Source organism: Macrobrachium rosenbergii, chromosome 15 (assembly GCF_040412425.1).
Source record: "Macrobrachium rosenbergii isolate ZJJX-2024 chromosome 15, ASM4041242v1, whole genome shotgun sequence".
NCBI classification, from domain to species: Eukaryota; Metazoa; Arthropoda; class Malacostraca; order Decapoda; family Palaemonidae; genus Macrobrachium; species Macrobrachium rosenbergii.
Window position 1 is genome coordinate 32,473,665 of NC_089755.1, and position 12,617 is coordinate 32,486,281.

The following is a 12,617-nucleotide window of genomic DNA, read 5'->3' on the forward strand; positions in this document are numbered from 1 at the left end:
ATTTTATACCTATCACATAGTATAAAAACTCACCTAAAATGTGGGAACCTGTTCACCCAGCTACGACATTCTTGCTTTAAGTCTGCTGAAGGTTCTGACACTACCATATGATCAGAGCTGGGATTAGTATTTGACCCAAGGAACTTGCCAAAACTGAAAATATTTTCTGATGACTGGTTTTCATCTTCATCATTTACTTCTATTGAAACACCATACGGTGAGTCTGGATTTCCAGAATTTTCTTTTATGTTATCTTCATCCTTACTAGGTATAGCCAATGGTGAGGTGTCACTTAAGGGGCTGCTTAAGACCTCACTATGAAGCGGTGAATCCACTACATCAGGAGACAGGGGTTCAGGTGAGGGTAACAATGAAGGCGGCAATTTCTTTTCACCATACAAGAGATAATCAACTTGATCAAACAAAATGCTAACTTGTTTTGTTGCCTCTCCTTCAAATTCATCATCTCCCCATGATAAGGATGACTCAGATCTACAGTCATAATCTTCTCTTTTTGTAAACCTAGAAGCAGATAAGAAAATTATTTTCAGCTTAAAGGTACATTATTTGTTTCCATTAAGCATACACTACTTCTCCATAAGTTAAATTCTGATAGGCCCAAGAAACATAAATCCATAGTGTAAACTAAAATTATGTACTAGTAAAAGGTGAAAAAATGACATTTTTATTATAAAATGAAGTTTTATATATACTTACCAAGTAATTACATTGCTTACAGTTTCACTCGCTGGCAACTTAAACATTTTGAAATTCGTGGTAGCACTAGTGTCGGTGCAGGTGACTAGACCCCACCCACTTTTAGGGTAAGAAAGAAACAACTCCAGCAGGAAGTCAATTGTTTTTGCCCTTCTTTCCCTATGAGGGGAGGAGGGAGGGCTTTGGTTCGTAATTACTTGGTAAGTATATATAAAACATTTTATCATAAAAATGTCATTATTATAAATGTAACTTTAATTACCAAGTAATTACACTGCTGAATCCCAAATTGACACAGTGGTGGGATATATGGATTTTTTCTACCCCAAAACATTATGGGTGATAATGGGTTAGAGAATAGAAATTATTAGCATTGGTACAAAGGCTTGCTGTTCCTTACCTGGGTAAGAAAGCTGCTGCAAGTAGATACTGCCTCTGATTGATGCTCATATTGACCATGCAGGGTGTGGTGAATTGGCCACACGCACCTCTACATCAGTGGGGGCTTTGCAGCAAAGGATGAACCCAGTGACTACCAAGCATACAAGTAGCCAGTTGCCCCTGCCCTGGGCACAGTACAGGCAGTCCCCGGCTTACGACGTTCCGAGGTTGCGACACTTTTCATATATATTCATCAGAAATTATTTCCTGGTTTACAACGCATGTTCCAGGGTTACGACGCGTCGTATGCTGATCTGATGGAAGAAATATGGCTCCAAAACGGCAGAATAATCAAAATTTGGAGGTTTTCTTGATGAAAAACTCAACAAAAATGCAGTTTACATCATTTTCAATACACTCAGAGCATTAAAAGTAAGGTTTTCTTGGGAATTTTGACAATTTTCAACGATTTTTTGGTTTACCACAATTTTTGGCTTATGACGCGGCATAGGAACGGAACCCCCGTCGTAAACTGGGGGACTGCCTGTACTGACAAACCAATTGACCAGAATTAAAAAATACAAACATCACCTACACAGTAAAGTATAAAACCACCACCCATCCATTAAAAAACAAAGACTGGTGGGCACCCCAGGTACACAGTACCCCCAGGCTCCCCTTACGACTCATCACCTCAGTTCAAGGTGAAGCAAAAAAGGAAGGAAGAAAAGCTTCCTATGCTTCCTCCCCCAACACCATGCCACCCATGGACAACAGCCCTAAAGTACTACAATTATCAAAAACGGTTTCCACATCACAAAGACAATGGGTCGAGATGGTAGACTTACACTTCCAGTAAGTAGCTTGAAGAATCGATGACAGACGGGTTGTGTTTGAAGGCTAACGACATGGAGACAGCTCTGATCTCATGAGCCTTGGCTCTGATGGATGTTAAGACCTCTTCTCCAATCTGAGAATGGGCTTCAGTGATCAGATCCCTCAAGAAGAATGACAAGCCATTTTTCAACAGGGAACAAGACAGATTTCTAACCAAGCACCATAAATTACACATAGCACCTCGAATCTTCTCCATTCTGTGCAAGTAGTACCTCAGTGCTCTCACTGGGCACAGAACTCTCTCCTCATCTGGGCCCAGTATTTCCATCAGGCATTAATAGTGAAGGAACGAGGCCAGGGTTTGGTTGGGTCTTCATTTTTGTGCAAAAAGCCCAGGGTGAATGAACATACAGCATAACTTTGGGAAAATCCGACTCTCTTGTTGAGAGCATGCACCTCACTGACCCATTTGGTGGTCGCTAATGCTACAAGAAAAAAGGTCTTCCTGGTAATGTCTCATAGCGAAGCAGAGCGAAGAGGCTCGAAGCAGGGTCCCGAGAGCCACTTCAGAACTACTGTATGTCCAGATTTCAAGAGATGGCCTCTTGTCCCTTGGATTTGAAGGTATCAAGTTTTATGAGGTCAGACAAGTCTTGATTAGCAAAAATTTCCATTCCTATATGCCAAAACACCGAACTCAGCATTGCTCTGTATCCTTTGAGCGTAGAGAAGGAAAGTCCCCTAAATGTCCTCAAATACAGAAGAAAGTCAGCAACGTCTGCAACAGATGTCTTAGAAGATGATATGTCATGTCTTCTAAACCAGGCTCTAAAGATTGTCCACTTGGCTTGACAGACCTTGTTGGAAGAGGGGCGTCTACACTTCGCAATTGCCACTAAGCTACTCTTGAAAACCTGTTCTGTCTGAGGAGTTTCCTGACAGTCTAAACCCTGTCAAGGCCAGAGTGGACAATCCTTAGTAGAACTGCCTGAAGAGGGGCTGCCTGAGTAGACTTGGCCTCTGTGGTAACAACCTCAGGAAGTCTGTCAGCAGCCTGAGGAGATCTGGTAACCATTCCTGCCACAGCCAGAATGGGGCCACTAGAGTCATCGCGATGTTCATGTGGTTGCAGAACTTGTTGAGAACTTCCTGTATCATACAGAATGGTGGGAAGGCGTAAAGATCTTTGTTTGACAGTCTTGTAGCATGGCGTCCGTTGCCCAAGCTAGACAGTCTAGGACTGGTAAACAAAATACTGGAAGGCAATAATTTTTGGATGTCACAAACAGATCTATAAGAGGTCTCCCCCACAGCTTCCACAGATCCTCGCACACTTACAGATGAAGAGTCCACTCTGTGGGGAGCACCTGACTGCGACAGCTCAACCCATCTGCAAGGAAGTTGAGTTTGCCCTGGATGAACCAAGTCACCACCTTGGTCTGGTTGTGGTTTGCCTATAAAAGGAGAGTTCTCACCGCTTCGCAAAGGGAGAACGAATGAGTCCCCCCTTGCATCCTTATATACATCAGGGCAGTACTGTTGTCTGAATGTACGGTCACTATTTGATTGTAGACTACTGACACACAATATTTTAAGCCCAGCCAAATTGCTGTCAGCTCCTTGAGATTGTTGTGCCACTGAATCTGCTCCTGGGACCATGTTCTGGACACTTCTTGGTTGCCTAGAAGCAACCCCAACCTAGATCCAACACATCTGCATAGAAGTCTAGGTTGGGATTCAAAGGAAGAAGGGACTTCCCTTCTGACAGCCTGTCTTCTGATTTCCACCATAGGAGATCCTCCTTTATTTCTTGCAAGATCAGAAAGACAAATGTGTCTGGATGAATTTTCCTGTCCCAGCTGGCCCACAGGTAAAACTGAAGAGTTCTCTTATGGACCCTTCCTAGGGAGACAAACTGCTCCATGGAGGCTAAGGTACCGGAAAGGCTCATCCATTGGTTGGCCGAGCAGGTCTGATGGGCGAGGAATTCGCTGACTTTTTTTGGGCATGATTGAATTCTTTTGGAGGACAGAGAAACCAGAAAATTCTGAGAGTTTATCATCATCCCCAAATAGAGAACTGTCTGTGATGGAACCAGCTGGGACTTCTGGAAGTTGATTAGCAGGCCTGTGCTAGTCAAAGGGTCTTCATGCACCTCTCCTTCGACGGTGATTGAAGGAGCCAATTGCCTAAACAGAGAGAGATGTTTATTACCATCAGATGTAGCCAACTGGCAAGAAAAGCAAGGACTTGAGTGAAAACTTGCAGAGCAGTCGAAAGGCCAAAGCATAAGGCTCGAAACTGGTACACCCTGTTGCGAAACACAAATCTCAGGTACTTTCTAGACTCCGGATGTACAGGAATGTAGAAATAGGCAACCTGCATGTCTATGGTTGTCATCCAGTTGCCCCGATGAATGGATGACATGACAGAGTGACTTGTTTCCATCCTGAATTTTGTCTTTTTGACAAAGAGATTCAAGGTGCTTACATCCAGTACCGGCCTCCATCCCCCTGGGTACTACGAAGAGACGGTTGTAAAGGCCGTCCAACCTGACTTCTTCGACTTCCTCAATGGCTCTGTTCTTGAGGAGGGATGAGACTTCATTCAAGACAGCTGAAAACCTCTCGGATCCTACCAAGTAGGCGGTCAACATGATGAGCGTGTTGACTAATGGGGGCTTCTCCCTGAATGGGATGGAGTAGCCCTCCTTCAGCACTGACACGATTCACTCCTCCGCCCCCCTTGCCCTCCATCTCTCCCAGTAATGGAGAAGCTTGGCTCCTACCGGTGCATGGAGGAAAAGATCCTCACTTCTGAGCAGCGGGCTTGGAGGAGGACTTCTTAAAAGGTCACGACAAGAATCACAGGTTCATCCTTGGTCTTGACTGGGTTCTGGTTCTGCTACCATGAAAGGGCAGTGGCTAAAGGGGAGAAACAGTCCTGGTACTCACAGATGAAGAATCCTTGGGCATCTAGATGAACAAGCTAAAAGGTCTTGCGTGCTTTTCTTCTGAAGCTCCGAGGAAATGTCGCTAACTGTAGATTGAGGGAAGAGGTGCTGGCAATCGAAAGGCGAGTATAAAAGGGCGGATTTCTGTGAAGCTGTGACGCACTTCATGGTGAACGAGCACCAAAGCTCTCTCTTCTTCAGTACTCCCATGGCATAAAGAGAAGCTATCTCTTGAGAGCTATCCCTGATGCCCTTATCAGTGCATGACAGGGCATTCATGCCAATCTGCCGCGAACTCCTCCGGTAGCGAAGGGCAGTTCTTGATCTTTTGGGCTAATGCACCCACTGACTATCTAAGAAGCTTATCACTTTGAAAATTCTAAAAAGGTTCTTCAAAAGGTGGTTGAGCTCTGTAGGAGAGAAACTCACTTTAGCGACGGCGAAGGCTGACCTCCAAGACGAGTCAATATGCCCCGAGAAGTCCCACTGGGAGGAGGCAGCCACTCCCAGTGAGGGAGCTTCCCCAGTGTCTTATGAAGAATACACTACCTCCAATGCACAAGACAGGAGGGAGGATAACTAAATGAAGACTTCCCCTGCTCTCTCTTCTCCAAGAGCCAACTGTCTCCTAGCAGAAGATCAGAGCACTATCTTTGGCAGCCTGGAGGAGTTGGCAGGCTTGTCACTAATGAAAAAAGTCGAAGCCGGGGGGGCCGGGGCCATAGGCGAGAAGAATCCCAGGAAGTTTTGCAGCAAGTATTTCAATAAGGCTGCATAGGCCGACAGAGGGGAGCCCTGATCCATGTCACCTTCACCTTCCTCTGACAAAACGGGATAGATGCAACTCCTTAGGGGCCTGAGCAGAGGAAGGCTCTCTCTTAAGCAGACTTATAGATGCAACTCCTTAGGGGCCTGAGCAGAGGAAGGCTCTCTCTTAAGCAGACTTAAGATATCAGCCAGCTGTCGCTGAACTGGTGCTAGTGATGGGTCTGTAGAATCAGCAGCAGGAATCAAAGGGCTAGCTGTCACCAAGCGTTTGGCATCTGGTGCCAGGTGTGTCGGAGAATGTGCCGAGCGTTCCATGGAAGGCAAAGTCTGTCCATTTGTTAAACTCTTGGGCATTGCAGGACACTCAGATACTGAAGGGCACTTGTTCGCTAAAGGGCGCTTGGGCATAATTAGAGTCTCAGGCGCTACTGGGTGCTCGTAAGAAGACAAGGAACATCTTGGTGCAGACAAACGCCTGGGTTCCCGCTCACACATTCTGGAGAAAAGTGTTCTGGGGAATCCCAGAAACTGGTCGAAGGCTGCTGCAGGGGCTCTCTAAATCTCTTGTAAGGCACTGGAGGGGAGCGGACAGTATCTGCCGCGGGGCTTTCAGTGGCCATGATTCGTCACTAAAGAGCCAATGCCGCCTCTTCTCAGGGCTGGAAGCCTTGGAACTCGAGGACAGCCTACTCACTTCTTGTTTGGATACCTTTCCAATGGTCATACTTTGTCGCGACCTGGGACACTGCAACAGCCCCGACTGAGGGGGCGACTGCCCATGGGTAGACTCCACCAACCTCCCTTGGGCCTGCTCCCATGTGTAGGGGAGTATGCCAGTGACCTTTGCCTAGGAGCGTTGGCGGGACGAGCAGCCACCTCCTCCACTGACACTTCACTAACACTTTATCTCTCCACTTTGTCCATAAAGACTTGCACTGAAGCCCCTAACTGGGTCACTGTATCCAGTATTAACCCCATCTTGGCATCGAAATTACATACAAGCTTCGACTCAAGGTTGGCAAGGGGGTAGGGTTCGAAGCAAGGGAGTTGGGTAAAGGAGCAGATTGAACAATCGAAGGACTGGGAACAGGTGACACAGTGGGAGCAGGCATAAACAAAGCAGGAATATTATCATCCGAAGACTTCGCAGAATCTACAGTCTTGCTGTCTACTGTCTTACTCTCAGCTCTAGCAGCTGCCTTACGTTTTCTATCCCTATACAGTTTTGTTATGTGAGACTCCAAAACCTTCCATTTTTTAGCATCCCATTCTGAACATTCATCACTCGTTTGATCAATTGAACACTCTTACTCTTGTCCCCTACATTCTGTATACAAGTGTGAGAGTCATACTTTGCTTTAATAGGTCTCATAAGCCAGTTGCACTAGAGTCAGACATGCTAAATCTAGCAGGTCAACAACAGTACAGTATGTAGTCTTAACCAATGTCAAATTGAGGAAAAACGTCTTAAATTGTGAAAAACTGGTCTCGCTAAGAGAACCTAACATAAATATAAAGCCATAGGCTACCAAAACTGTACTTCACCAAAAGAAGAATCTCAAATGGAAAAGTGTCAAAAAACAAAATCTGAGCTGACTCACAACTGAACTTCAGTCGAGAGCTGGCAGAAAACAACTAACTCTCTGCCAAAGTTGTTCCTCTCTTACCCTGAAGTTGGGTGGGGTCTAGGCACCTACACCGACACTAGTGCTACCGCGAATTTCAAAATTTTGAAGCTGCCGGCGAGTGAAACTGTAAGCAATGTAATTACTTGGTAAGTTACATATATAAAACATAAATATCAGATATGCTTCAAATAAGAACAAGAAGGTGATACAATTACAAAATTGGTCTTTCCACTTAAAAATAATATTCACAAATATGTTATACAGAATTGATTTGTTAAATTGCAAAGAAAATAAGTATGCAATATACAAAATCTGCTAACACTGTATCTTAACAAGAAATGTTAGACATTAAGATTTCAACTATAGATGTCGAGAAAGGCAGTACAATGTCATGTACACAGAGTATTTTGGGTTGCTGATTGTTGATGATCAATATAGAAATGTGTAAAATAGATGAAATCACAACTCTATGAAACTTGCATTAGATAATCGTGGGAACAAAACACAAATATGAACTTCAGAATTTCCTTCCCTCCTTGATATTATCATCTACTTATATCACTGGTTTGCTACTGAAAACTGATTTTTCTGTAGTAAACTTCCAAATCCCATATTTTCCATAAAAGAATGGTTATTACTCAACATTAACATGCAAAAACTTGGAATCCACTATTCACTACAAACATGATTAATTAACACTGATAAATCATGAAAGATTTTAAAGATAAATTATGAGACTAAATATCTTATGAGGCTCTCTACTAAAAATTTTCAGCAGTAAGTACATTACTTTGAAAAATTTATAAATCTCTGGTGAACAGACCTTTGAAAAGTTTGCATTTCATCATCCTCAGGAGGCTTGACCGGTGGGTACTTCTTGACATATAAAATTGGTGGTGAAATAGGAGGTGTATTGATGGGTGTAACATCACTGTCTTCTGCTCCATGGTCCTCTCTTATTTCAAGGCTACTTAGCTCTTCGAGATCTTCTTCCTCTTGTGTCATCTTTCCTTTCCACATCGGCTTATGTTACCATTCTTGCAACAAGTTGGCCTGGCTTAAGTAACTCAAGCAAAGTCTGAAACAGGAACAAAGTAATAGGGTTGGCAACAAATATGACAGGCTAAACTATATAACAAATTGCATTACACCTGTCACTATGGATCTTACAAACAGCAAAATTGGTTTACACCAGGCTGAAGTGACCAAATTATTCAACTAGCTCCCTTTAGCCTAAACAAAAAGTTTCCTGCTTGCACAATGCAAATTTACAAAAAAAAGTTAGTATGCCTTGGCTAAAGTAATCCAGAATAGCCTACCATGGATAGGGTAGGTTAGCTAACCTTGATTAAGTCAGAATAGCCAGCCTAAGTTTCGTCTAAATATGTGAGTGGAAAAACAAAATTATGCAAGGGTAGCTTATAATCAGGCAAAGCTAAAGATTGATATCACACTAAAAGCTGTTCTTCAGCAAATACATACATCCTTAGTTGGCTAATTACTCTATGTGGCTAAGGGAACTAGTTTACAAATATAAAAAGTCACAAATTCACAGAAGAGAGTATATTTCAGTGTGCAAAACATTTCCACTAAGAAAAGGAGTTGTGATATCCTGAAACTGTCAGTGAAATACTGTATATATGATCTTCATCAAATTTATAGCGCTTCAGATTCACATCTTTGATACTGAGCTGTGCTATTTCAATTACAATATGAAAAAGCAGTTTTCTGGTTTAAAATAATAACCTATATTGGGAGCAGATATTAAAATACATTATATATACTATAAAATACATCAAAATAATAAAAAAATACCAACAAGGGGCATACCCATGATATATAAATAAAAGATACCATAAGAAGTAATAAATATTGACAGCCATAGGTCTGATTAGCCTACGGGTAAAAATGCCTACATACATCTGCATTTCCACTACTATCCCTAAGCTAAGGGGTCAGTTACCTAGTTGTGTATACTCCCATCATTTCTTTTGAAACACCTTCCTACCCTAGTTCTCTAAATCCTCCTTCACTTCACCATGTCATCCCTTTGCCTCTCTTTCAACCTTCAATTTTTACAGGTTCTGTTGCATGACCTGGAGTGTTTATATTAGGCAGGTTACAAAAGGCTTAAGATGAGGGCTTGAGGTAAACAAGGCTGGATTAGCAAGCTTTCTTTAATTACTAAACAAGAGACTATGTACATGGCCTGTTTATGGCAAATGTCGTCAGTTGCAGTTACAGCATAATCCAGTGTTAAGGTTACTACGTGCAATTTTGTGCTTGTATATAACTTTGATGAATTTTCCAATTATCAATGTTGGGGCACTTGTCAGCCTTAAACTTAGTAATCCTCAGATTGCTGCTGGCCCATCATGGGCTATCTTACAAATAACCTATGTACTGGTATTAATACTTATTATTCAGTAAAATTTTACCTTAAACCATTAATGCATTTTGAACTTGAAAATATCATTATTTGTTTTAATGTGTGCTTTGAATATTTCTGATATTCTGTTTGTTAGCAAATATGCACCTTTAGAGATAGTGGTTCCCACCCATATATCCTACAATCCAGGGGACTACAGTAGGAAAGAGGGGTTTTTGGGTGGGGAAAAACATAAAATTACTGTAGTAAAATAGAAGGATCAATTAAACCTAATCTTACCTAAAGGCTGGGTCATTACCTAGCTGGGGGTTGGGGAAATCCCACCTCCTAAGCTAACTTAAGATGCTTGGTTCTTACCTAGCCCTAGGGTACTGCAAATGACTAATAATAAGGTTGCAACCTAACCTAACCTAGGGTGCCCAGTCCTTACCCTAGTGCATGGGATTAGTTTGAAAACATTCCATATACCTATTTGCCTTGATCTGAATGATACTAGCAATGGCATAAAAAGTCCTTGTATAGCACTTTTGTGTTTTCCTCCACCTAAAAATCACATTCACCACTCAGGTTCCTCAAACTTTTGGCTAAAAGAGTTTGGTCTACCATCTCTAAAAGTACTCATTTACTAACAAAACCAACGTCAGATACGTTCAAATCACACATTAAAACAAAGGAAAATGATACTTTCCAGTCCACAATGCAATAATAGTTTAAAGTAAAATAATACCATTATTCCTACAAACTGCTGTATTACTAATATATACAAAGCACAGGCTACCTATTTCAACACCCACACCAAAAAAGGACTTAAGACACCCAGGGTTACCTGGTTACCCCACCTTTGAGCAGTAGTATTCATTGGGTATGGTAGCTTCGTTCGCGAACTCTGGGGGATACGTAATTCACGGTCAAAGTGTGCATATATGCGACATGCGATAAAACTTATGACTGGGTCAGGTCGTAAGTTGGGGAGGCTATCTCAGATTAGCAACAACTGTCACTTTTGATCGATTTTTGACCGAAGTTGACTACGACACATTCATTATTAATGATTAAAGTACATCCATGAATCAATTATAAATACAGAGAAACACCGAAATCGAAGAGTTCCGTGATTACAACTGGAAAAAATTCTCTCATTTAACCGTCGATATGAGAATTTTCTAGTTAAATTCCTGGTATTTACTATTGCCACCTTCCACGAAGGCCTCGACCATAACAACACCGTCGTCTGCGGGCGGAAAGAATGTAAACAAAAGGGCTCTGGGTGCGTTTTATACAAACAGAAATACTCCATCGTTTATTCCTTTGGGTTTCTCGATAGAAAAAGTTATACAGATCTAAATATACGTTTAATAACGTTAATGAAAATAATTTTGAGGATACAGCCTCATTTTATACATGTTGCATCCTAAAAGGAAGAAATTATCACATAGAGTAGCACGGATTCGTTCAATTTTGGCAAGTGTTGACGTTTGGCTCTTAGCAGTGTACTTAAAGTAACTAGGCTATTAAAATGACAGTCAATGAGACTATTGCATCATATTCGCTTCAGCTGTCACTTGACGAAGGGTAATGCTTACAATTGAAGCCTTATTATGTAGCGTACGCCAGAAATATAAAAATGACAGCAACTATGTAAAATATATTGTTTATTGTATCCTTGGTATTGCCACAGTGCTCAACGAGGTGCTTGAAAAACTGTCAACCATTAGACGTACTGTATTAATGAACTACGATTGTAAATATGTTATTCTACTTTATAACAGTGATTTTAAATAACTTGTTTTACCCTTTACTCAGATATGCTGATTCATTTTCATTTTCTGTACTAAAATACAGTGATTCACCTTTACCTGAACATACCAGGTGCTTAAGTGAATATGTTGTAATGAAATTAATCTTATATTCTATTCATTGAGTCAGTAAATGATAAATACCATACATTTCACAGTATAGGGTCTAAAATTTAATTTCAATGATTACCGTTTGATTAATAATGTTTTTTTCGAGTTAAATTTTCACCTGGGATGTTAGGAAATAATACTTTGTACACAAATCCCACAATAATCAGTTACCTAGTTCCCTTTAACTCAAAGCAACACAGGTTTTATAAAATAAGGGTTTAAATTTTAAGTTGATCCTTACCAGTCCAAGAACATTAGAAAATGAACTCCTGCCTTAATGGTTGGCTGGATGATTTAGATTATGCTGGCCTTATGCTAGTGCAAGCCCTTGACCAAGGGCAGCAGCAGCTGGGGGTAAGGCATGAAAGGGAAGTAAGAGGCCCCTGTGTGGATCTCTGAACACTTACCAAATAGACACACACACAGTCTTAATAAGTGATCCATAGTTTTTCCATATCTACTATAATGAAGTTTTTTTTAATAACAAAGTCTGGCAAACATAAAATTACTTTCACAGAATTGTTATCAAGATTAACCCACTAAACAACCTTTTCCCACTTCATTCAAGTGACTATGTTACAAATAACCTTACAATCTAGTACAGCAGGGATCAGTTTCAGTTTGCATACCTGCATCCACTTTAATAAGAGATGTCAATTTTCAGAGATGTATGCTTGTACCAGACAGAAACTGTAACATTAAAATAATACTCAAGGAATGTGAATTATTAGTTTTGGAGACTTTTATCTTCCCTATGGGAAGATTGATGGACTGCAGTTTTCCCAATGCTGAATTTTTTATGGACAGTAAAATACATTTAGAATTACTGTAACAAAAATGAGCTTCTTTGCTGAAACTGTATTAGATGCTTGCTAATTTTCCATGTTATTGATATAATGTACTCTTTTTAAAATTATATAGTCCAATCATTTTTCAAGCGATAATTTCTACTTTTGGAATTAATTAAAGGATTACTATTCTTAGGCTGAGTTCAAGAGAACTTGACTGTAGATCTTGCAAGAAATTTCAGCAGTAAA

The 12,617-nt window shown here is 41.1% G+C and overlaps 1 protein-coding gene across 2 annotated transcripts in view; it reads right to left on the reverse strand.

Moving 5' to 3' along the window:
- LOC136846513 (uncharacterized) overlaps nt 1-10,989 on the reverse strand; it is a 39,853-nt gene extending 28,864 nt beyond the window's left edge. The window contains exons 1-3 of one of the 2 annotated variants that reach the window (XM_067117360.1): nt 10,513-10,989; nt 8,108-8,362; nt 34-522 (exon numbers count right to left, since the gene is read on the reverse strand). In XM_067117360.1, the coding sequence (XP_066973461.1) occupies nt 34-522; nt 8,108-8,304 (686 nt within the window). In that variant the 5' untranslated portion in view covers nt 8,305-8,362; nt 10,513-10,989. The remainder of the gene's footprint in view (nt 1-33; nt 523-8,107; nt 8,363-10,512) is intronic. The other variant, XM_067117361.1, reaches the window with a different exon arrangement.
- Between the last annotated feature and the right edge of the window lie 1,628 nt (nt 10,990-12,617).